The sequence below is a fragment of the Trichechus manatus genome, unplaced genomic scaffold (genome assembly GCF_000243295.1).
Source record: "Trichechus manatus latirostris isolate Lorelei unplaced genomic scaffold, TriManLat1.0 scaffold00027, whole genome shotgun sequence".
In the NCBI taxonomy this organism is placed as follows: domain Eukaryota; kingdom Metazoa; phylum Chordata; class Mammalia; order Sirenia; family Trichechidae; genus Trichechus; species Trichechus manatus.
The window spans coordinates 647209-672128 of record NW_004443963.1 but is presented as its reverse complement, the minus strand read 5'-3'; the positions used below and the strand labels follow the sequence as shown (position 1 = coordinate 672128).

General features: G+C 35.9%; 1 protein-coding gene and 1 non-coding gene across 2 annotated transcripts; both read right to left on the bottom strand.

Annotated features, from left to right (window-relative positions):
- Positions 1 to 656: 656 nt before the first annotated feature.
- ACTR6 (actin related protein 6) lies at positions 657 to 22959 on the bottom strand. Its single transcript, XM_004373747.2, has 11 exons — positions 22513 to 22959; positions 19970 to 20087; positions 19395 to 19463; positions 18223 to 18346; positions 16984 to 17119; positions 16836 to 16892; positions 13005 to 13103; positions 12830 to 12908; positions 6974 to 7145; positions 5134 to 5272; positions 657 to 2853 (listed from the first exon to the last, which is right to left on the bottom strand). Exons 1-11 carry the CDS (start codon positions 22578 to 22580, stop codon positions 2724 to 2726), a joined length of 1191 nt encoding a protein of 396 aa, XP_004373804.1. The 5' UTR covers positions 22581 to 22959; the 3' UTR covers positions 657 to 2723.
- On the bottom strand, positions 18783 to 18887 carry LOC111820139 (U6 spliceosomal RNA). Its single transcript, XR_002823684.1, has one exon. It is a non-coding gene; the product is annotated as a U6 spliceosomal RNA (small nuclear RNA).
- Positions 22960 to 24920: the final 1961 nt, after the last annotated feature.

Below are 24920 nucleotides of genomic sequence, written 5' to 3'. Positions count from 1 at the left end.
AAAAAGACCAGACTTAATGGTCTGAGACTGCAGCAACTCCTGAAGACATGGCCCCTGGACACTCTTGTTAACCCAGAACTAAAACCATTCCCAAAGCCCACTCTTCAGACAAGATTAGACTGGACTATATAACATAAAATAACACTCATGAAGAGCGTGCTTCTTAGTTCAAGCAGATACATGGGACCAAATGGCTGGCTTCTATCTGGAAGCAGGATGAAAAGGCAGGAAGAGATAGGAGCTGGTTTGATGGACCCAGAAAACCCAGGGTGGAAAGGGGGAGTGTGAAGTCACATTACAAGGATTGCAACTAGTGTCACATAACAATATGGGTATAAATTTTTTTCTGAGAAATTAACTTCAGCTGTAAACTTTGACTTCAAGCACAATCTAAAAAAAGAAAATTAAGCAGAAAAAAAAAACCTCAATACCAAGGTAGGAAAGTGTTTAAGAGGATTGTTCTATCTCAATTACTCATTGATCTAGAATCTGAATCCTCTAGTCTGTTTACGCATACATTATGCACGACCAACATTAAAAAAAAAAAGCCCCCGTTGCCATCAAGTCAATTCTGACTCATAGTGACCCTACAGGACAGAGTAGAACTGCTCTATAGAGTTTCCAAGGAGCAGCTGTTGGATTCAAACCACTGACCTTTTGGTTAACAGCCCGAGTTCTTAACCACTGCACCACTAGGGCTCCCTCCGGCTTACCAGCACTAGAACATGTTATTTCTTTGCATGTAATTTGCAATAAAAATGATAAAAGTCGAATGTGGCTAAGATCTTACTATACTCTTTGTAAAAGAATCTCAAATTGGGATCACCAAGACTTTTCCATAATAGTAAATATTTTTAATGCATCACCTCAGATAATATTATTTAGAACTGCTAAATGTTCTCTTTGAAGTCAACTTACTATATAATATTAAAACAGTATCTCTAGCAATAAAGTTTCAAAATGAGATAGGTCTTGGATGGAAACTTTGATACTAAAGATGAAGGATTAATTTCTATATTCATTAATTTGAGAAAAGAATTTTTAGTGCCTAAAAAATGAGCACTAAGAAACCTACACTGTATACAGACATTACTGTAGTAATAAGCACATGTGCTTGTGTGTGTGCATCAGTCTCAGCAGACCATAGCAAGAAACATCAGCCTAGGGCATGCTGTGGGAATGCAGCTTTGAGAGACACCCCAGTTCCTCACAGGATAAGCACCCTGGTTGTTGATGACAGTATTCTGCCTGTCCAGGATGAGGTCCTGAACAAGTCCTTTAAGTGGGGACTTATCAAGACTTCTAACCTGCAACCACATCACCTTCAAATTTTGGCACAGTTGCAAAAACTTCTTTTATGTCACCAGCATCTTCTTGCTACACTGTCCACAGTTTATAGAATAGTAACTGGGTATCACACAAATGTAGTCTCTTTATAACTTCTGTAATGATAACCAGTTTAGGTGTAGGAAGGGCTGACCAGGCCCTAACTAAATATAGTGTAAGTACAGTGGATAGCTCTTTTAGCCTGCCCAGCATCTATTTCTTCACCTCAATTTTCCTTTGGGGAACTACCTTCTTTCATTCTATGGGGTCCTGGTGGGAATGTCAATCAAAGCCCCTGAAGCCATGGGATAGGTGCATGATTCTAGCTAAGGTAAACAGAGCACTAGGAATTTGATTCATGAACACATGACTAAGGATAGAAAATAGAGGAAATGAGATGTTTTGATGGCAGGGCTCTATAAGGACTGTTCCTTGGCTTCTGCAACTGAGATTCACAAAACTACTCTGGATCTTAGTTTCCTAAGGTTGTTGGACCAGCTTCTTCTTATTATGAGCGATCCCCTGTTCTGCTAATAAATCTTGTTTTGCTTAAGGTAGCCCAAGTGAGTTTCTACTGCTTGTGATCAAAGAACTCCACCTGATCCATTCACTAATGTCACTTATAGCTGTTTCCTAACACTGGAAAGCTGTAGGCTTTAACACCTTAATATGCTTCCTGTGGATTATATAAAACAGTTTTTAGAACAAAATTCTAACATTTGTACCAAGGGTGTTTGAACAACTCTGAGTCAACTTCAAATTTCTTTTCATCCTAAAAAAAGTACAGTATTTTTATGAGTGAATTAATGCATTTTTGCCAACAAAATAGTGACCAAAAACACATTAATAAACTGGCTTTAGTCTCCCCCTTCCAAACGTACTCCAAGTAAGAAAGAAACATACACACATAAAATTACTCTTTCCTTTCGTATGGACAAATAAGAGTGACAATTTTAATAAATACTTGTTTCTAATAGAGAGAGAGAAATCGTATCAGCCTGAAAACACTTTTCCCAATTCCTAGTCATCATCACACAAGACCACATTCTAAGGAAAACTGACTGGTGAGGCAGTTAAGTTTGTGCTTTCAACTATGAAGGCTTAAAATGCACTCAGTCTTTGATATTCTAATGAAAGCTAACCTACTCTCAGAAACAGCATAGGCACTGTTATGGTAGTCCAGCTCCTAAATGAAAATGCGGGCTGAGTTAGTCTTCTGTAATAACCTAGCTCTGCAACCTCTGAAAACAGGATCAAGAAGTATTTACATTATGTAAATTCAAGACTTTATCTTAGGATGAAATGTTACACAAGTCCTTAACCTCCTTTAAAATAAAGAATATTGAAATAAAATCTTTCAGTCACAACCAGTCAAGACTTTCATTCAGCAACGTTTCTTAAATATCAAATTTCTCTTCACAGATGCTATGTCCATTTTCTTCATAATCTTCTCTTGTTACCACCATATCTTCAAAATCATCATTCTCTGATATCAATTTTCCACCTTCCCAAGAATAAGTAATAGGGCTGAAAATAAAAAGTAAATGAATCCAGGTGATTTTATAGAACTGAAATGCCTGAAACATGAATTAGTAACTAAAACTTGGCAATCTCTACTCAACTAGATTTAACAAAAAATCATTAAAGGTCTGGAAATAACTCTATGTTTGACACAGGCAGAGAAAACTCAAAGGAAAAAGAAATTTGGTCACCACTACAAAATAGTTAAGCATTCTTTTTTTCCCTATGCACTGAATTTATGAACCCTATATTTCTAATAAAAAAAAAATACAACCAAAAGAACAAAAGATGCCTCAAAGTAAAAACACTGCCATAACTGAGCCTAAATTTTTTATGTGGCAAAGATATGTCATTTTTATTAATCCTCACAGCAACACATGAGTAAACTATTATAACTCTCATCTTACAGATTTGGAATATGAGGTTCAGACAGTTAAGTATGGAACTAGAATTTAACGTAGAATTGTTTTCACAGTCTCTGCTTTGGCCTTTGTTGCCTCTAGTATGTGAAACATTTAGAAAAGATAAAACTAGTCCACTCCGAATCATGGTGACCCCATGTGTGTCAGAGGAGAACTGTACTCCATAGGGTTTTCAATGGCTGATTTTTCAAAAGTAAATCACCAGGCCTTTCTTCCAAGGTACCTCTGGTGGACTCAAACCTCTAACCTTTCAGTTAGCACCTGAGCATGTTAACCACTTGCACTGCCCATGGACTCCCTTGGTGGTATTAGTCTCCCTCAAATCTCTTATTCTTTGTTGTCTGTTCACTTTTTTCATACATAAATTCCTGTTTGCTTGTCAGTGAATGTAAATTCTAATTATATAGTGCCTTGTCTCTTGAGCGGGATGGGACTGGGGAGCTCAGGAAAGAGATGTGCACAGTTCCATAGGGCCCTGCCTTGTCAAAATTTTATTAAGCGCTTGGCTTTAGCTAGAGTGCAGTGCCACAATCAGCTGCTCCCTGAAAAAAACAAAACAAACAAAAAAAAACTTTGATGCCTTTAAACTAAAAAACCAAACCCACTGCCACTGAGTGGATTCTGACTCATAGCAACTCTATAGGACATAGTAGAACTGCCCCATAGGGTTTCAAAGGAGCAGCTGGTGGACTCAAATTGCTGACCTTTTGGTTAGCTGCTGAACTCTTAACACTGTACCCCCTTGTGCTCCCTGATGCCTTTAGGAGATATGAAATTACTTCATGTTCTATTCTGTTTCTCCAACCCTTACACTTCAAGCTCACTGACTGTTGAGCCTCAATACCAAGGAAGTGAGTAGGCACCAAAACCTGCTGCCGTCAAGTTAATTGCGACTCATAGCAACCCTATTGGACAGGGTAGAACTGCCCCATAGGGTTTTCAAGGAGCGGCTGGTGGATTTGAACTGCTGACCTTTTGGTTAGCAGCCGAACTCGTAACCACTAAGCTACCAGAGCTCCATGAGTAGGCACAGCTGTTTCCAATTCAAGTCATGGATCACCCATGATCTCCTGCTGAGATTAAAACATCTCTGGAATTGTTCTTACCATTTTGGTTGTTTCCTCCTGCCCTAATTTGGGATATGGATTTTCTTTTTCTTGTTTCTTTAAAACATAATCTCATTTGTTTTCTAATATTTAGAAATTCCTCCAGATTTGTTTCATCCATGGTACCCTTTTTGTTTCCTAGAATCTTTATTTACAAAGGAAGAATACTGAACAGTATTTACAGCTCTAAAATTCTTATTTTATTTGTTTACCTCTAAAGTAGAAATGATGATATCTGCTTTTTCTCATAAAATAGGATAGTGAGGTAGATATCAAACAGTTTTGAATTTTTTAAAAAAGACTGAGTGAAAAAGTTCATTTAAAAATCTTGAGAATTAAAAAAATTCCAAAACAACTTAGGAAATGACATATCTTAATGGTTCAATCCTTAAATTTATATAATTGATAGAAATCTAGAAATGACATGTCTCAGATAAATAGACAATAACCTGATTGCTTTGACTGTAAAAAATCTCTTAGGAACGGGGACTGAATTACTATATGGAAGACATCTTATGTTAGTTGAGCACCAATTAGGTACCAACCATTTTGGCTGGCATTTTACATACTTCATCCTACTTAATTCACTGAAATGTAAGGTTTATCATTTACATTTTACAGAAAAGGAAAATGAGGATCCAACAGGTGACGTAAACCGCCAACATGGTAGAACCAGGCTTTAAACTCAAGTCTGCCTATAGACCACCTTATCTACTGAAAGACTTCCATGTTTTGTGTCTGTATAAGCTAATACTTACTTTTCTGGCAGCACAACAGAAACATCATAATCCGTTGGAGTGAGACATCGAACTTCTGAGTAAACCCGATCCCTATATCCAGGGAAAAGGGAATTTCCTCCTGTCAAAACAATGTTCTTAAAAAAATGCGGCTGCATTTCTTTAAAAGAAAAAACAGGAAAGGAAGAAAAAAGGCATTAGAAAATCTGTTTACTTATTCTTCTGGAAAGATGGGGATGGGGAATTAAATAAGCAGCAATTGGAGATGACAGTTACTAGTTGGGAAACTATGATTTTTGAAGTCTACTCTAAGATTTTGTAATGAGGTATAGTTTACACAAACAGACACATTAATTAAGGTGAAATATGACCTCATAGATATCTACCTTTAAAAGAAAAAGCTGAAGGGGAGGGAACAGAATTCTACCTACTTATACATACATGCAAGTTATATATAAATGAGTAACTTTCTAGTAGCAGACATTTGATAATTATAATCATTCTTTCCTGAAATGCAAAGTGTCTTGTTGTAGGATGAAAAGGAGGCCCTCTCTGTGAAAGTTTAACTTAGGAGACCAAATATCAACGTTATCTCACTGATACAGACATATTTATTGTGTAATACTTAAATGTGATAGTAAGAAACACTCATAATCTATAATAATATTTAAATTTAATATTCACACACTCGTAAAGTTACATGATGGCAAACATTAAGTGCCATCAGGTTGGCCAGTTTTAAAAGCCTACTAAGCACCTGGTGGCGCAGTGGTTAAGAGGTCGGCTGCTAACCAAAAGGTCGGCAGTTCAAATCCAGTAGCCACTCCTTGGAAACCCTATAGGGCAGTTCTACTCCATCCTATAGGGTTGCCATGAGTCGGAATCAATTCCAAGGTAATGGGTAATGGTAATGGTAAGCACCACTGGGAAGCCCATCAGGAATTAATTGGTACTGAGCATCCCACCAGAAGTCCTGGTAGTGCAGTGCTTTAAGAGCTCAGCTGCTAACCAAAAGGTCGGCAGTTCAAACACACTAGCCACTCCTTGGAAAACCTACAGGGCAGTTCTACTCTGTCCTACAGGGTCACTATGAGTCGGAATCAAGTCAACTCAATGGCCACAGGTTTGGTTTTTGTTTGATTTGGTCATCCCACCATGCTTCTGTTAACCAAAACAAGGACAGAGTTCTCCTCATATTGACACTGAGTCTCAAGACATGACATTAAGTTAAAGCAGTATAGTATAAAATGTTATATACATCATGATTACAACTTCATATAAAATGTGAATTAATATGAAAATACTTGTGAAAAAATTATGTGAAGGTAATGGCATTATATGAGTTTCCTTTTCATCTTTTTTTTAAAAATGAGAGGAAAGCACATTGCTTGTGTTATATTTTCTCCAATGCCCAGACTGTTCTTTGTGAACTAGGAAGACACTTTCAAGATACGAAAGTACCCTGACACTCTAGAACATCAGTTAGTAAAAGTATGCTTCAGAAGAACCCAAAAATCACTATTAAATTGTTAAATTATAAATTTCTATTCTGTTCAAATTTTGGTTACATTAAAACTTTTCTAAAATAGACATGCAAGCTAATACTCATGGAGAAACGAATTTCTTCAAGTTTAAATGGATCATAATGACTTGTCCTATGTCATATTTGTAATCTGGGACCAATAAAGTAAGAATCTGTAAAGTGTACAATAGGATCTCAAAATCTCTGTGAATGAAACAGACTTGCATTTGCCTGAAATTACGTAGAAGAAACAGATTATTTCTCCAAGGTCCTTAGAGCTCATGATTTTTTTAAAAAACATCATTACTCCTCAATATTTTACTCTAAGTATTTACATACCTTCAGGTAAGTTTTGAATTGAACATACAATAGCTTCTGGGATTCCCATTTCTTGAATGCCTATATCAGAAGGATTAAAGAGTATTTCTGGAACAGCAAATCTCTCATTGGCTAGGCGAAGAATTTGTTCCCCAGATTTATATTTTCCACTTAACACCATCTCTTCCCTTGGCTTAAAGAAAAATTAGATAAAAAGTTTAAGCTATATTTATCTAGCTCACATGACTAATAGTAATTAGCAAAAGATAATACTAATATATTAACATGTTCTTGAAAGTTTCAAGATTCTCAAAAGTTAGAAAAATGTGGTCTCTCTCCTGTTGCCTAACCCACACAAATAAATAATTATTGACTCTAATAAGGCTATTTCCCAAAGGATAATCTGGTTTTATTCCATATACTTTAAATCAGAGAGAATGAAGGTAAAAGAGAGAGAGAACTTTATAATATACCTACAATTATAGGGAACACAGAACATACTCTAAATAAAAATATTTACTATATGTCTTGTGTTCTTACCTCTATCTACTTTCACTCCCCAATGTTAGATGTTTAGTGGACATTGTGGCTCTGTTCTATTAGGATTCCCTCTTTTCCTTGTGTAAAAATCTCACAACTTTAAATTTCTTTAGTATTTATTCAATCTCTATTCAAAAATTCAGTTTCCAAATAACTTATGCAAATACACAGACTTTATTCTTGAATGCTGTTGTTGTTTGATGCCGTGGAGTCAGCTCCGACTCATAGAATCTTATGTATAACAGAACAAAACGTTACCCGGTCCAGTACCTTGCAATCTGTCCTCTGTATGAGGCCCGTGTAATAACAAACAAATACTTTCAACAACCATCACTCACATTCTCTTATTACTTATCTTGTGCTAACCCAACCCATTCTCTAAGCTTTGTTTCTGTAGGAGCCAGAAAAAATAATCTCTTTCCACAGTATTCTACATCATGAAAATAATGGTCTCTTTTACAGAGAATCATCAGCTCCTCTAGTCTAGTTTCAAATCTGGACATTCATTCCATTTGTTTTCTACCTGCAGTTTTATTCCCATAACAGAGTAAATCCCAATTCTTTTTCTGACCCAAAAACAAACCTGCTGCCATCGATTCAATTTAATCCTGACTCACAGCGATCCTACAGGACAGAGTAGAACTGCCCATAGGTTTCCAAGGAGTGGCTGGTGGATTCAAACTGCCAGCCTTTTGGTTAGCAGCTGAGCTCTTAACCACTACACCAGTAGGGCTCCCAATCTTTTTTAAGTATAAAATATTTAAAATAGATGAAAAAATATCAATAATTAATTGTGAAACAGTAATGTATATAGAGTATTACAGATTCCTTAATATGAATCAGTCCCCTACTCTCTGTTCAGGCCTCCACTTTCTCAGAGAGGCTTTTCCTGATGCCCAAACAAAAGGCAGGTCCCTCCATTATTCTTTAATATCACCCTAAATTACCCTTTATAATCTATATTGGTCACCATCACAGATCAAGTACTTTGCAGAGTAACCTGGTTCATAGTAAATATCCAATAATTCTTGATAAGGGCATTCAAGCCAATGGAGTTCTTTTCATTGTACTAGGCATTTTACATACATTATCCCACTGAACTCTCACACAAGCCTGTAAGATAAGCATACTTTACTTTTATTATGATGTAACTGAGGCTCAGCAAGGTTCCATGACTTGCCCAAGGTCATTCATCTAATAACCCAAAGACATACAAATATTTCTTCCACTACATTGCCACTCTTGACCTGGATATGAATGATTCAGATTCTATCTTTTGGGAATTCCATGTCCAAAATATTATTTTTTAAATAAAAATTCCCTAAAAATTACACAATGTTCACAACAGCCTAGGAAGAACAAGAAAAATATAAATCACATTTAACTCAATTAAATTACTGCTATAATGATAAAGAGAAAAATATTATTCCTTTACAGTTGAAGTATTTTTCCTTCTCAGGCAGAATGGAAAGTATTTCCTATAAATTAACAAATACATAAAAAACTGCTATTAGCTTGGCTTAAGCAACATAACTCATTTTGTCAACCACCAAAACAGCCTGAGACAGATGCAGACTCAAAGAATTTCAGTCGACAAAACATTAGAGGTTACCTAATCTATACTTCTGATTTTATCGAAGAAGATCATGTGCCTTACCCAGGATCAAATATTAACTAGGGGAAGGAATCAGGATTAGATACCCTTGTTGAATGTTAGCAATAAAGCCATTAATTGTTAATAATATGTAATCCAGTACCACAAGTAGTTTCTGTTTTTAAAAGTATAATCCCAAAAAGATTTTTGTTTTAAACAAACGAATGAATTTATAAGGGTTGCTAGGAGTTGCCATTTCAGTCAACATAGGCCGTGATTATTTCACAGCCTTCATACACTGAGGTCCAATACCATCAAAGAAATTATCAGTTTAAATTACAATGGCTCTGAAGACAGTGGTAATCATTAATTAAGAGGTAATTTTCTCACGTAGGTCAGACAAGTTGCATTATATTTTAGTAGGTATCCTCTTTCTGATAAGAGATAAAACTAAAGTTTCTATCAGTTGTAATCAGTAACAATATTATAGACCTTGTTGTTGTTACTGTTGCTATCATTAGCACTAGAAAAATCAAGGTTACAACATTGACCAAAGTATTTAAAAAGTATGAATAAATAACATCAAAGTCCAAATTTTAGTAATTATCTTAACTACAAAGGCTCTCAAATAAGGCTAAATATAATTCCTTTTCATTTTATGTAGTACTGCTTTTCTAATTTCACAAATATTTATCAGCTCTTATCTCAGTTGTTGTATGTGAAAACATTTTAATCAACAAAAACAAGTTAATCAAGTATTAAAGAAACTCAAAACAATTATGTTTTAGAATTCTACAATGTACAAAATATAACTTTTTACATCTTAAAAAATTAATATATATGCATGATTTAACATGGATGTGGATACAGTGTAAATTTTAACATTAATTGACAAAATAAAGATTAAACCATTCTTTTCAAAATAAACATTAGATATAATATTCCATGATCTGACGAGAGTTCAGCCCAACTGACTCTGCCCACTCACTTGATATTAAAGTGCGTGTTATATAGGAGAATCAGTAACCAGGAGTCTATGCTGAGTTAGTGAAGCACAGTCCGTAACCACATTCTGTTCACAAGGTCAAAGACTAATAAAAGAGAATAGCTGCAAACAATCTTAGGTGGCTTCTGCTTTATTTCTCCAAAGACAATGGTGAGTAAAACATGGTCAGCTGGGGGAACATCCACACCTCATCATGTAAGGTGCTCGTTTGAGAAACTGGTTTATGATTGGCAAGGAAGAAACTGGCAAATTAGAACACAATTAACAACACAGTATTTTATAATATGCATATATCACAATGTCCAATAAACTGGAACGAAACAGGAGAGAAAGACTGGTGATTTCCAAATCTAGACGACCAACTAATCATGTGGGAGAGATTTTCCTTTCCTTATATTTTTAAGTGGAGGCTACCCCAGGCCCTGTTTCAAACTCAGTGACTCAGCATTTCCAGTGACAGGAAAAGAGAATATGGATTTTTTCTTTTAAGTGTCCCAGGTGATTCTAATGATCAGCCAGATTTGAGAAGTTTGGGAATCACTGAGGCTTTACTCAGGGCCCATCCCTGTAGAATTACGGATTACTTTACCACCATCCATCAGTTTGTTATACTGCAGTGGTTTGCATGTTGCTATGACACTGGAAGTTATGCCACCAGTATTTCAATACCAGCAGGGCCACCTATGGTGTACAGGTTTCAGTGAAGCTTTCACGCTAAGGTGACTAGGAAGAAAGGCCTGGTGATCTACTTCTGAAAATTAGCCAATAAAAACCCTATACATCATAACAGAATATTGTCCTAAATAGTATTGGAAAATGAGCCCCCCTAGGTTGGAAGGCACTCAAAATACAGTGGTCCCAACAATGGACTTGAGCATAGCAACGATCATAAATATGGCGCAGGACTGGACAACATTTCATTCTGTTCTACGTGGGGTCGCCATGAGTCAGGGCTGACTCTATAGCAACTAACGACAACAACAACATTACCACTATTAACTTTATACACACAGTGCTATAAATTTTCCACTTGGTGTTTTGTATCACTGGAGAGTATTTTATGAGGATGATCAAACATGCCTAATGAGAAAGAGGTTGCTATCTAAAATGTTAGGGGCAGTTTTCCTTGTCTTGTAAAGCAGGAAAAAAATATGCCTTCCATATACTAACTAGGATTTGGGCTTCCACAGTCTCTCCCCCAGACTCATGCCTAGACAACCTAATTCCATAGTCTTGTCCCAGTCTCCACTTCTGAAAACCAGCCTACGTCTTTCCACAGAATTTGTTTCTAAGCACATTACAGGATGATTTCAATTTCCTAAGGCCCTAAGTAGCCGCGTCTGAATTCTGATTTGTATACCTCTCAATAATCTGGCCAATAATTTTTTTTTTTAATCTCAAGCATATAAAAAAAGTATAGATAATTATATAAAAACTATGTATCCACCAACCAGTTTAATACAACTTTACAGATAAACACTCCTTCCCATTTTCCTTTTTATCGCTCACATGCATAGTTTTACACTTCTACTTCATATGTATTCCTAAACAACATAAATCACTGTTCTGCACAGAACTAAAACTGTACATATCCTCTAAAGCTTCCTTTTCCATCAACGATTATGTCTATGAGATTCATCCATGCTGATGATGTAGCTCTAGTTCAATTTCACTGCTACTTATTATTTTATCCTGTTGTGCTCCATAGGGTTTTCAATGGCTCATTTTCAGAAGTAGATTGCCAGGCCCTTTTTCCTACTCTGTCTTAATCCAGAAGCGCCACTGAAACTGGTCGACCATGGGTGACCTTGCTGTATTTGAAATATAGGTGGCATACCTTCCAGCATCATAGCAACGTGCAAGCAATTACTATATGACAAACTGACAGATGAGAAACCCTCAATGAGGTAGACTAACACAATAGCTGCAACAATGGACTGAAACATACCAACAATCATGAAGATGGCACAGGACCAGGTAGCATTTTGTCCTATTATACATGAGGTCGCCATGAGTCGGAGCCAACTCAATGGCAATTAACAACAACATAGTATTTTATAATATGAACACGTAACAATTTAGTCTTCTTCCATTAGTGGACATTTAGGCTGTCCCCAGTTTTTCACTATTTTAAAGTATACTACAGTGAATATTATCATAAATGTCTCCTCGTGCAAAGATAGTTAACTGACCAACAGTCCTTATCAACTGGGAACTACAAACACAAACTTCATATTTACTCAAACACAGAACTGATAACTGATCTGAGCTGATCAGAGATGAGAAATTATTTTGACATCCAAGATAAACTCCTTCCCAACACTTTGAAAGTGCATTGGATTTTACTCTTTTCAACTACAGTCTAATCGCATCAGACTAAACACAAGTAAAATTCCACCCTGAGCCAGCTATGTCAATAATTTCACAACAGGAAAATAGCCTATTTCTAACTGGATTTAAACTAATTCTTAACAGAAAGGTTAACCATAATATAGTGATACTGTTTAGCTCCAGATTTGTCCCACATGCTATCATTCAGCTAATAGTTCTTTTTCTAAGTAAGTCTGGTGAGAAATTAACCTAATTTATACACTTGTGCCCAGAGAAAACTGCTGTCAGGAAGGCAGTCGACAACAACTCTCCAACAGCCTGCCAATCCCAGCTGAACGTGAAATGATTTTCAAATCTGACTCAGGTGGTAACTTGAAGAAATACCATTAAAATTTGTTTAAAGTACCTTACAAAAGCCCTTTTTAATTGTACTGAAATCAGGCAAAACATAGTCTATCATTACTGTATTTTCTTCTCCTTTCAACCTGGAAAACAAAATAGAGACTTATGTAGTATTTTAACTATGTGTAACATCACCGAAGAATCAATGTTCCAATTCTTAAGATTACTGTTATACATACTTTGCAATATCCATATCTCTATAAAAATCCTGAGACACATAGCATACATCTTCTTTTACTTGATTAATCACGTGTGTTTCATCCATAACATGTAGCTGCCTAAACAGAACAAAAAAATTGTAAAATTTGAAATGGGAAAATTTTAAATACAGCTTGCAATTGCCATTTAAAATATATTTTTCTGAAATTAAAATTTCAGGTAAGTGGTTTTTTAAGATATTAAACTCCTGAATGTGTACATATTTTTAACTTTATGAAGTACTCTTGCTTTCATTATCTTATTTAATCCCAACATTATCCCTCTTATGGCAGGTGTTAGTTTGCCAGTAAGGAAACTGAAAACAGAGATGTTATGTTTCTTTCAAAATAATAAGGCTTATCTGACTAAAGAACCAACTATCCCCGCCCCCACCATTCTGAATACAATTTTTCTAAAATGCCTTAACTCTTTGCACTTCCTTTTCTGATTATCAAAGTATTATGAGTCAGCACACAGTACTTGGCACAGAGTAGATGTTTAATCAATACTCGATGAATGAATCAAAGAAAACACAGGTTCACTGCAGAAAGATGTCTAAAGAAATAAGCAAAAATGTGAGGCTGTTTTTTGAACATTTTTCTCTGCACTTAGATTTTACTACACACTACATTTTTTTTGTTTTAAACAAAACATTATCTCATGAACATTTTCTTATGCTATTTCATATTCTTTTAAAATAGTATTCTTACTGCCTTATAACAGTAAATCAGATGGATCTATTAGGATGTATTTACCAATTTTTCTAATGTTAGAAGATTAAAGAGGAAAGATACTGGTGTATTTAGAAACATGGGCTTTGGAGTCAGAGACCTAGGTTTGAGTCACAACTTAGTGTTACTTTACCTCTTTGGGACTTAATCTTTTCAACTCTGAAAAGGTAGTAAGACCACCTACTTATCAGAGCTGCAAGAATTATTCTTATTAACATGCAAAATGTTTAGCACAGTCCCCATACTTAATAAATAAAAAAACATTATTATTGCTTCTTTTTGCTTTTGTAGTAACAAACATCTTCATATCCTCCATATTTCATCTTCTCAAAAATGCACCAATATACCAATGAGAAGCAAAAATGCTTCTAATTAATAAACTGTGATATAATTCTAAGATACCATCAATGGGAAGATTCATCTCAATTTTAGATGTTAAAAATGTAGAAAAGTACAGTCCAGAACCAATGAAATATAGGTATCTTTATCCATACCTCTGATTCTCTCTTTATTATTAATTCATACCCTCGGACACAGAATATAAATATTTTTAGTTTCTTGGTATATTGCCAAATTGTCTACCAGAAAAGTCCTATCAAATTATGTGCCAATCAGCAGTGAATAAGAATGCCCATATCACAAATCTTCAAGAGCATCATCTTTTGAAAAAAAGTCTATTAATCTGGATTATAAAAATGGTACTTTAATTTGCATTTCCTCTATTAGGAAGTAAGTGCTATGAGGGAGAGGAATTCTTACCTTTTTGTTCAATGATGTATCACAATCTCCTAAATAAACATTCAATAAATATCTGCTGAACTGAATCTATGATTGCTACAGGTGTTTAACATTTTTTATGTCTGAGAATGAGCCATTTACATCCTTCGACTGCTTGTAACTCTCTAAGAATTATTACCTTTGTGCCACTGACCATCTGTTTTCTGAGAATTTTCTAACCATTTTATATTCCAAAAAACCCAAAGCCATTGCCAGTGAGTCCATTTCGACTCATAAGGAGCCTGCAGGACCGAGTAGAAGTGTCCCATAGGTTTCCAAGGAGCAGCTGGTGGATTCGAACGGCTGACCTTTTGGTTACCAGCCACGCTCTTAACCACTGTGCCACCATGTTATACTGGGTAGTGTTTTTCTTATGGATTGATAAGAGCACTTAACATATTGAAGATAACAACCCCGTGTCATATTTGTTTCAGATTTATTTCTCAGGTGTATGTATGCCTTAGTTTCGTTCACAAAGGTTTGTGATATACATAGGTTTAAAACATATCCTTTTCTATATCACTTGTTCTTCAGCTGTTTTTATGCTTAGCAACTCAGTTAAGTATTTTCTTCTTGTGGTTTTATTTTTACATTTAAATCTTAAATCCACTTGAATTCTAGTGTATGAGGCAAAGTAAAATTTTAATATGATTTTTCTCTTATCAGCCAACTTTCCATGTATCCTTTCCTAAATCATTATTTTCCTCCTTGTTGGTTTCTGATGTTTTCTTTAGCATATATGCTGTTTTTAGATATAATGTCTGATTCAGGATTATTCAGTCTTACCAATCTGTCAGTTAACTCTTATACTAGTAGGACTTTAACATAATTATTACAGTTTTAAAATGTTTTATCATTTACTAGGGAAAGTCTCCTTTCACTATTACTCTTTTTCAAAAATATTTTTAGCTTTTTGCCAGCTCGTTCTTCAAGTCGTATTTTAACAGCCTTGATTTTTTTAAATATATATATATATTTTCATTCAGCATGAAGGAGTGATTAAGTGTATAGGCCCTGGAACCAAACTGTCTAGGATTTGGCTATTGTCCACATCTGGCTCAATCTTCTCTCCGTTTCCAATTTGCTGCTTCTAATCTGACTAAGCTGGGGAGCTAAATGTCCAAGCTTGTTGAAACTAAGCCCACTTCTATTTGGTTCTGCAAAATACCATTCATGTAATCATAATATTGTACATGCTATTTATTAGGTTTTTATTTTTAGAGTTAATCTATAAGCAAGGCAAGAAAGATTCAACTATACTTAAAACAACATGTAAATGTTATAAACCTCAGTAACTCAAAAGTAGTGATACAACATTGTGCTTAATGAAAAGTCAGTCTTAAAAGGGTACACACTATATGAGTCCATTTCTATAACATTCTTGAAATGACATATAGCATAAAAAAAGAAACAAACCAAACCCAATGCCATCGAGTCAATTCCGACTCACAACAACCATATAGGACAGAGTAGAATCACCCCGTAGCACTTCCAAGGAGCAGCTAGTGGATTCGAACTGTCGACCTTTTGGTTAGCAGCCAAATACTTAACCACTGAGCCACCAGGGCCCTGACATATAGCAGGAGGGGAGCAAAGGGATATTGACAGTATCATATTGTCCAGAGTTACTGTGTCAAGAAATTGAGATTTAAAATCTATTTACAATTTTAAACACAACACGACTAAAAATAATAACATAAATTTAGGAGGCAGAAGAAGGGTAGGAGGCGGCTAAATGCACTAAATTCGCCATTTTTAGTGGACAGTCAACTAATATTGTTTAATTAAGAAACAGAAATATCAACATATTATTAAGACTCATACAAATAAAAAATAGATACAGCTCAAATATTATACTCTCTGTGGAGTGTAAATGAAGTGAGAGGCAGAAGGGGAGATTTATTTTCCTTTTAGACCCTGATTTCCTTATATGCATTTTGGATTTGTTTTACCATATACAATACTTATAATTTTAAAGTACTATGAATAAATTAACCACCTCCTCAAATACTGAAATGCTATATATTCGCAAAACACTACATATATTACAGTAACAGTTTAGAATTCAACCAAATTTAAATATTTTGCACTTGTTTTTAGTATCTAGAGTTTGGAACACTCTTTTTTGGTGATTAATACCACCTTATATGCTAGAAAGCTTTCCAATTTGAACACCATTAGTATTTAATATAGAATTATATCCTGGTGGTAGAACTAAAGGTAACAAATAATTTTAAATTACTTAAAAAAGTGCATCCTCAGAACCACCTCCTCCCAAAGACTCAAAGCTGAGATAAACTTTACCTGTAAGAGATGATCTCCTTTAGATGATTCGTTAAGAGCTTTCCACCCACATTTATCCTAAAAAAGGAGAATTCAAATCTGGTTCAGTTATGACATATTTTATTCAGTTTCATCCTAAGAAATAACATAAAAATTAAATGCAACTGACCGAATAATTGCTTCTTTTTTCTTTTTACTTCTACAATAAGGAACAATATGTGTAAAAGAATATCCACTATCTACAATGATGCAGCATAATTCAGAAGGATTATCTCGGAAATACCTATGTGCACTGAGAGCCCCAGCTACAAGAAAAAAAGAGAGAGAGAAAATTACATTCAATGAATGTATAACATTAATTTAAGCAATAAAGAAAGGTAGCAAACTAAGGCAAGCCCAGAGACAAAACTTTTCCCTTTATTCAAAAAAAGTTAAAGTAACAGCCATAACTGTCACAAAATATTTGCAGTGTTTAAACTTTAAAACATCACATGTGCGGTGAATATGATAAAAAGAATGAGAGATCAATTTTTAAGGGTAAACTTTCATTTCATAACTAATAATAATTATTTTAACAGCAGCTAATTTTTACTGAGCATTTCTTACATGCCAGGCTCTATTCTAATCTCTATATGTTGAGTGTGTGTGTTTTAATCTTCATAATCCCATTTTACAGATGAGGAAACTAAGGTAGAGAGAAGTTAAATATCATGTCCAAGATCACATAATTAGGACGTGGCGGGCCCAGAACTCCAATCTACACAGTGTGGCTCCACAGCAGGGTTTCTCAACCTCAGAACTACTGACATTTTGGTAGAGTAATTCTTTGTTGTGTACTGTCCTGTGCCCTGGAGGATATTTACCAGCATCCCTAGCCTCTACTCGCTAGATGCCAGTAATATTCTCCTTGTTAATACCACCAAAAATGTCTCCAGGCCATCACCAAATGTTCTCTGGGTGGCAAAACTACCCACGGTTGAGAATCACTGTTCTACAGACTGAGCTGTTTGTTAACCATTATATTATACTGTCGCTTATACAGACTTATTTTCTGCAAGCTAAATAACTGAACACTGGTTATTTTTCACAGAAGATGAAGTAAAATTTCATTGTACACAATCATGTAATGGAGTCCTAGCCTTTAATAAACTTGCTTTTAGATGATATGTCAGCAACAATAATCTTTCAGAGATTAGAAATATATGGCTAGTAACTTAATTAAGGAGAAATATTAATCAAAAGAGCCACTGAGAGGGGTCTAACTAGATAATCTCTAGTTTAAAATTCCACATTTTATTTCCTTCAAATCTGAAAGAATGCCACTCAGTATTCTAGGATTTTAAGTGTTTCTTTATCTCATTCATATCCATATTCAAGTAACTCAATTTCAATCAAAACTTTAACTCACCATTTACTCTTAATACTGCTTGGAACTGGTATTCTTCAAACAGGATTTCATTCATTGATTCTTGAATTGAAGTGAAGTTAAAATATGGCTCTGTGATGATAATATTAGTATCTAAAAAGTCAACCTATGGGAGAAAAAAGAATTTGTAACTTTGTAGTGATAATTATAAAAACTTGTTTTATATCCATAAACAAACTTATTTAATCATCACAGTAATCCTGTAAGTCTTTTTATTATCTCCATTTAAAAGATGAGCAAACTGAGACACAAAGGGTTGCATAAGTTACCAAGATTCACACAGGAAGTTAGTGACATGGCTAGGATTTGAACGCAGGGAGTCAGGTTACAGAATCCATACACTTGACTACTGTGCAATTTTACCTCCCATAATGGCAGCATTAATAAAATGGTTCTGTTAAATTGTTTAAAGGAAATTGTACAAAATTAATGAATACAATAATTACATGTATCAGAGCTGTTTTTTTCCCCAACCAAGCATTTTTTTTTAATTGTACTTTCGATAAAGGTTTACAGAACAAACTTGCTTCTCTTTAAACAATAAAAATATGGAACACTTCACAAATTTGCATGTCATCCTTGCACAGTGACCACGCTAATCTTCTCTGTATCATTCCAATTTTAGTATATGTGCTGCCGAGGCAAACGCTCAGAGCTGTTGTTTTTAAAAAGAAAAATATGAGAAGCTTTAGGATATTTAAAGTTTACATAATTCTCTCCCACACCTCTTTAGAAGCATTAAAACTTAAACATTCTCTCAGTACACCCACAGATACACTAGGCATTAAAGCACAAAATTCTCATTTTGTAATATTCACATGTTCAGATACACAGTCAAAAATATTTTATTATGAAAGTAAAAACGAGGTAGTGAATTGGTCTAATAAAATTATTAGAAATCTGAAGTACAATTTTAATCCTGAGTTGCATACAGACATTCTCTGCTCAACCTATCTTTCACTTTAGAAAAGAAATTCTGTTCACTTACATTTATTTAATATTTAGAAAATCGAAGCCAGCCACAGTAAATAATAGTGATTTAAATCTATACTAGAAATATATCTGTAAGTCTATACATCTTAAAACGTAAGTTCTCATTTCTCATTTGAATAAGACATGGAAATAGAATTTGAATACATACTCCAGTCTGTTACCTGATACATTTCTTTTCCAAAAAGGTAATCCCAAACTTGTCTTTGAACATCCCAGTTCACCAAGTAGCCCTAAAAAAAAAGTTACAAACTATCAAGAATATTTGAACAGTTTTTAAATATCAAAGATTAATACATTGCAAATCACTGATTTCTCTTTATGATTACTTTCTCCAGCCTAATGCTGTATGAATTCCAAACAATCATATTGGTGTGATTTTCCTCTTTTAAAGTTCAAAAATATTACAAATTATCAATAACTAAAATTTCAAGGGTTCAAAAGAAAGACCAATATGTACAGATACCTCTTTACACTTATTTTTTTACATTAATGCATTCACATCATTTGACTTTTAAAACAAATAAGTATGATTCAGTACCTGTAATCAGTAACTAAATGATGGTCATTTGCTTTTATTAAGTAGTTTAATTTCAATTTTTGGCTTTAATAAGACTTTAATTAAAATTTAAATCATTTTTTCTTAGACAGCTAAAAATATTCCCATATATACTTACTAAGTCTCATGTATCTTTAAATTTAGATCTTCAATGCTAGAAATGACATATAATTGGATTACCTTCTGAAAAGGAAGGATGTAAAAGAGTCCAGAAGGATCTTTTATTTCATCTATCTGGTTAGCAGTAAAGGTTTTAAGACGTGCTGTTTTTGACCTAAACTGACAGTTAGGAATAACCCTATAAACAAAGAAACAACAGAATTATTCCCAAAATACTTAGTTCCCAAAAATACATTTACTTAAATACGATTATTGATGCCAAGATTAGTATATTGGAAATCAGTGTTTCTCATTCTGTCTTCAAACAATAAAAAAAAAATATGCCTTATTTTTTTTTTTTTAAAGGTTCTAGTGTGTGCCAGGCTCTATGCTAGAACCTCTGTCTTTCTCAAATAATCCTCAAAAAATCTTAACCGGTGGGTATCTGAATCAACTTGACAGCAACTGGTTAGTTGTTGGTTATTGATTCCACCACTGCACAGCTGAGAGCTGGGACCCAGGTAAAGGTGCTGGTCTTTCTGGCTTTCAGGTGGAAATTCTTTCAACCACTGAAATTCTTTCAACCATTTTCAACAAGTTCAAAATTCTGGCCATAAAATTAATTTCCACGAAGCCAACGTTTTTCAGTCAGCAAGATGCTGCAGGGTACAGAAGTAAGTAGTTTTAAATATGATTCCTGCCCACCATGAGCTTACAATCTGGTTAGGAAGACAAACTACAGCCATTATCAATCATATAAACATACACACATATGAGAATATTGGGATAATTCTGTAAAAATGTTTTTTACCTACTTATTTCACCTACTATACTGTCAGCATTTTCTCTGTATGTTTAAGAATTCTTTGAGGACAAAATTTTAAGAAGTTGCCTTGTATTCAATCTTAGGGCTGTATAATTTAACCAACTTGCTATTCTTGATTACTTAACTTGCTTCCCTCCCCTCCCTTTTTTAATGTGCTACCTACACAACGTCTATAGAGAATATATAGCATCCTTTTACTTATTCTCATCAAGCACCTGTAATTAATTCCTTAGATAACAGATAAAAAACAGAACTGCTGCATTAAAGGATATAAACAATGATACACATTGCCAAAATATTTTCCCAAAAGATTGTACCAATCTACATTCCTGAACAGTTTGACTGTCTTCTTAAAAAAGAAAAGACCCTGGACACCCTTTTAGCTTAGTAATGAAGTCACTCCTGAGGTTCACCCGTCAGCCAAAGATTAGACAGGCCCATAACACAAAACGAGACTAAATGGGCACACCAGCCTGGGGCAGGCAAAGACAAGAAGGCAGGAAGGGACAGGAAAGCTGGTAATGGGGAACCCAAGGTCAAGAAGGGGAGAGTGCTGACATGTCGTGGGGTTGGCAACCATGTCCCAAACAATGTGTATTCATTCTTTAATGAGAAGCTAGTCTGTTCTATAAACCTTCACCTAAAGTACAATAAATAAATAAAAAAAAGAAGGAAAGGAGAGAGGGAGGAAGAAAACAAAACCTCTTTTGTGAATCCGATAGATGAAAAAGTGTATCCTTAAGTTTGCTTATTCTGTATTACAAACGTGTATATGAATATACATTTTATGAATGCCATTGGAGTATTTCTGCTTAACTGACCCTATCAAACAAGTCAGCCAGTAGGCACGTGGAAGGGACAAAGTACAGAATCTTCAAGGTCTCTAGACATTAAGAAAACGATTTCAGACTTTTCTGGGCCATGGCCCGTTTGAAGATCTGGTGAAATGTTATAATCGCGTCTCCAGGAAAATGCATGTACACCGAATATGCGGCCCACAATTTCCGACGGTTCATGAACTTTGTTTACAGCCCACTCTGTCAAGAAAGAAGTCTTGGCGGGAAATCCAGGGTGCACAAGAGGAGTGTGCTGCCGCATTATAGGCAGAGGAGCTAAGGTCACATAGCAATGTGTGTATAAATTTTTGTATGACAAACTGACTTGGACTGTAAACTTCCACTTAAAGCACAACTTAAATAAATACATAAGGAGTCTTGCACGGGAAATTCGGGGTGGAAAAGAGTGTGCTATCACAGTATAGGGAGAGCAACTAGGGTCACATAACAATGTATGTATAAATTTTTGCATGAGAGACTAACTTGAATTGTAAACTTTCACTTAAAGCACAACAATTCAAAAAAAGAAAGGAGTCTTGGATGGCGCAGTGGTTAAGAGCTTGGCTGCTAACGATAAAGGTCAGCAGTTCAAATCCACCAGCCGCTACTTGGAAGCTCTATGAGGCAGTTCTACCCTGCCCTATAGGGTCGCTGAGTCGCAATCAACTCAAGCGCACCGGGTTTGGCTTTTTCGTTTGCTGTCAAGAAAAGGGTCTCTAAAAGACTATTACTTAGACTATTTCCTGTTACGAACGGAAACACACATCCTCTTCCGGGGCCGCACAGACCAAAATTAAGAGCAAAAGCAATTCCAGTTCAAAGCATCCCTAACCACACAGCTCCAAGCCCAGTATCCCTTTGGCTCAGGTTACTGCCCCGCTGGGGCGTCTGCAATTCACTGATCTCCCATGTGGAACTACTAGGCGTATATGTCCTGCTCCTCGGTGAAAGCAAACACTTACGAGACATTTTCACGGCTGTAACCGATTTTGGCGTTGTAGGCTCCATTATCCAGCACTAAGGTGGTCATTGTAGCACAAACCACACAGCCCCCGCTACCGCTTTCCCTTGCCGACCCTTCAGTTCACCCTTTTTCCGGCACTCTACGGTTTGCCTGGGCGGAGCTTTAGGACGCGTTTCCGGTCTCCTTAGCAACGGAGGACGCCGGAAGCCAGAGACGGGAACTCGGTTCTGCGTGTCAGCGAGTGTCGTACTGTACTTCCAAGCCTAGCCTGAGAGTGGTCGCAAGATCCGAGAAGAGTGGAAACGGCTAAGTGCTTTTTGCCCATTGTGTATTTGTCCCTTACTTCGCAGATTCACTTGCTAATGCAACTTTCTTCTAACTCTTGTAGAGAGTCAGTTGTTTTTTTGGTCTTCAAATAGTATTGTTCAGACAGTGACATTCTTGGGGGAGTAGAGTGCAAAACCATACGCATTGTGAAATTGTATGTGAGATCTCTGCATTCTCATCCCTTGCCACTCCCTGTCCAACTGAAGGATCCAACCACCCTGAATTATACATGCACTGTTCTGTAAACCCGTCCTGCTTTCTTCCTCACACTTCCACTTCCACTCCCCTCTTTCCTGGATTATGCATACTTGTTCTCCAGGACAGAGTTCACGCATCTTCCTCACCTAAGAAGGCTTCTAGACATTTGACACGGTCCCTCCTCGTTCCCCCTCCTGGAAATAGGCACCTATCTTATGTGCTCCTGTAACGGCCCTTCCCTATAGGGTCAGTAAGTCAGAATCCACTGGCAGCGACAGGTTTGGTTTGGTATATCCCGTTCTATTCAAAAGTTTATTGAATGTCCAAAGTTAATTGTGTCCAAATTTACTCTATTTTCTCTAATGTAATGTTAAAATGATAAGATGACTTACTCCAAACATGTAAAGAATATTTTCTCAAACTTACCTTATAGACCAGCTACCATTTCATTTATTTCTCATCTTTTAAAATGTGCTCTTTCAATCCTGTGTCTCTCCTAATTATCAGCTGTTTCTCAGTTAGGCTTCTCTTCTTTTCTTCACTGCTTATGTACTTCTTCATCAAGATCATTCTTGACTCTGGCTTTAGCTATCATTAAATACTAATAAATCCGAAACCAGAATTTCCACCACCAACTGTAACTTGAATGTCTCCACCCATATATCCTGAAGAAAGTTTAAATGCAACAAATCTGAAACTGAATCTTATCTCCAATACTACTTGTTCCACTTATACTACTTATTTTAATTGATGGTGTCTCATCCACCTAGTGCCCTAAGCTGTTGTTATTAGGTGCTATCAAGTCGGTTCTGACTCATAGAAACCCTATGTACAACAGAACGAAACACTGCCCGTTCCTGCCCCTTCCTCATAATCTTTATTATGCTTGAGCCTATTGTTGCAGCCACTGTGTCAATGCATTTCGTTGAGGGTCTTCCTCTCTTTCGCTGACCCTCTACTTTACCAAGCATGAGGTCCTTCTCCAGGAACTGGTCCCTCCTGATAACATGTCCAAAGTATGTGAGATGAAGTTTCACCATCCTTGGCTGTAAGGAGCATTTTGGCTGTACTTCTTCCAAGACAGATTTGTTCATTCTTTTGGAAGTCCATAGTATATCCAATATTCTTCACCAACACCATAATTCAAAGACATCAATTCTTCTTTGGTCTTTTATTCTTTGTCCAGCTTTCAGATGCATATGAGGTGATTGAAAACACCATGGCTTGGGTCAGGTGCAACTTAGTCCTTAAACTGACACCTTTGGTTTTTAACACTTTAAAAGAGGTCTTTTGCAGGAAAATATTAGCCCAAGAGAGAGAAAAGGCCACGTAAACCAGAAACTCCATTAGCCTGAGACCAGAAGAACTAGATGGTGCCTGGCTACCACCAATGACCACCCTGACAAGGAACAAAATGGAGAGTCCCTGATGGAGCTGGAGAAAAGTGGGGTGAAGAACTCAAATTCTAGTAAAAAGCCCAGAATTAATGGTCTGACTGAGACTGGAGGGACTCCAGAAGATATGGCAACTGGACTGTCTGTTAGTCCAAAACTAAAACCATTCCTGAAGGCAACTCTTCGAACAAAGATTAAACTGGAGTATAAAACATAAAATGATACTCGTGAGGAGTGTGCTTATCTCAAGTAAATACATAAGACTAAATGGGCAGCTCCTGCCCAGAGGCAAGATAAGAAGGCTGAAAGGGACAGGAGCTGGTTGAATGGACACGGGAAATCCGGGGTGGAAAGGAGGAGTGTGCTGTCACAGTACAGGGAGAGCAACTAGGGTCACATAACAATATGAGTATAAATTTGTGTATGAAAAGCTGACTTCAACTGTAAACTTTCACTTAAAGCACAATTTAAAAAAAAGATCTTTTGC

What these genes read in the sequence shown, in the direction of transcription:
- ACTR6 (XM_004373747.2), bottom strand. Translation starts at nt 22,580, where the DNA reads ATGACCACCTTAGTGCTGGATAATGGAGCCTACAACGCCAAAATCGGT. An exon ending in AATTCAAAACTTACCTGAAG is followed by an intron (nt 5,273 to 6,973) that starts GTATGTAAATAC and finishes TTTCTTTTAAAG; the next exon opens with AAATGCAGCCGCATTTTTTT. An exon ending in TCTGTTGTGCTGCCAGAAAA is followed by an intron (nt 2,854 to 5,133) that starts GTAAGTATTAGC and finishes TTTTATTTTCAG; the next exon opens with CCCTATTACTTATTCTTGGG.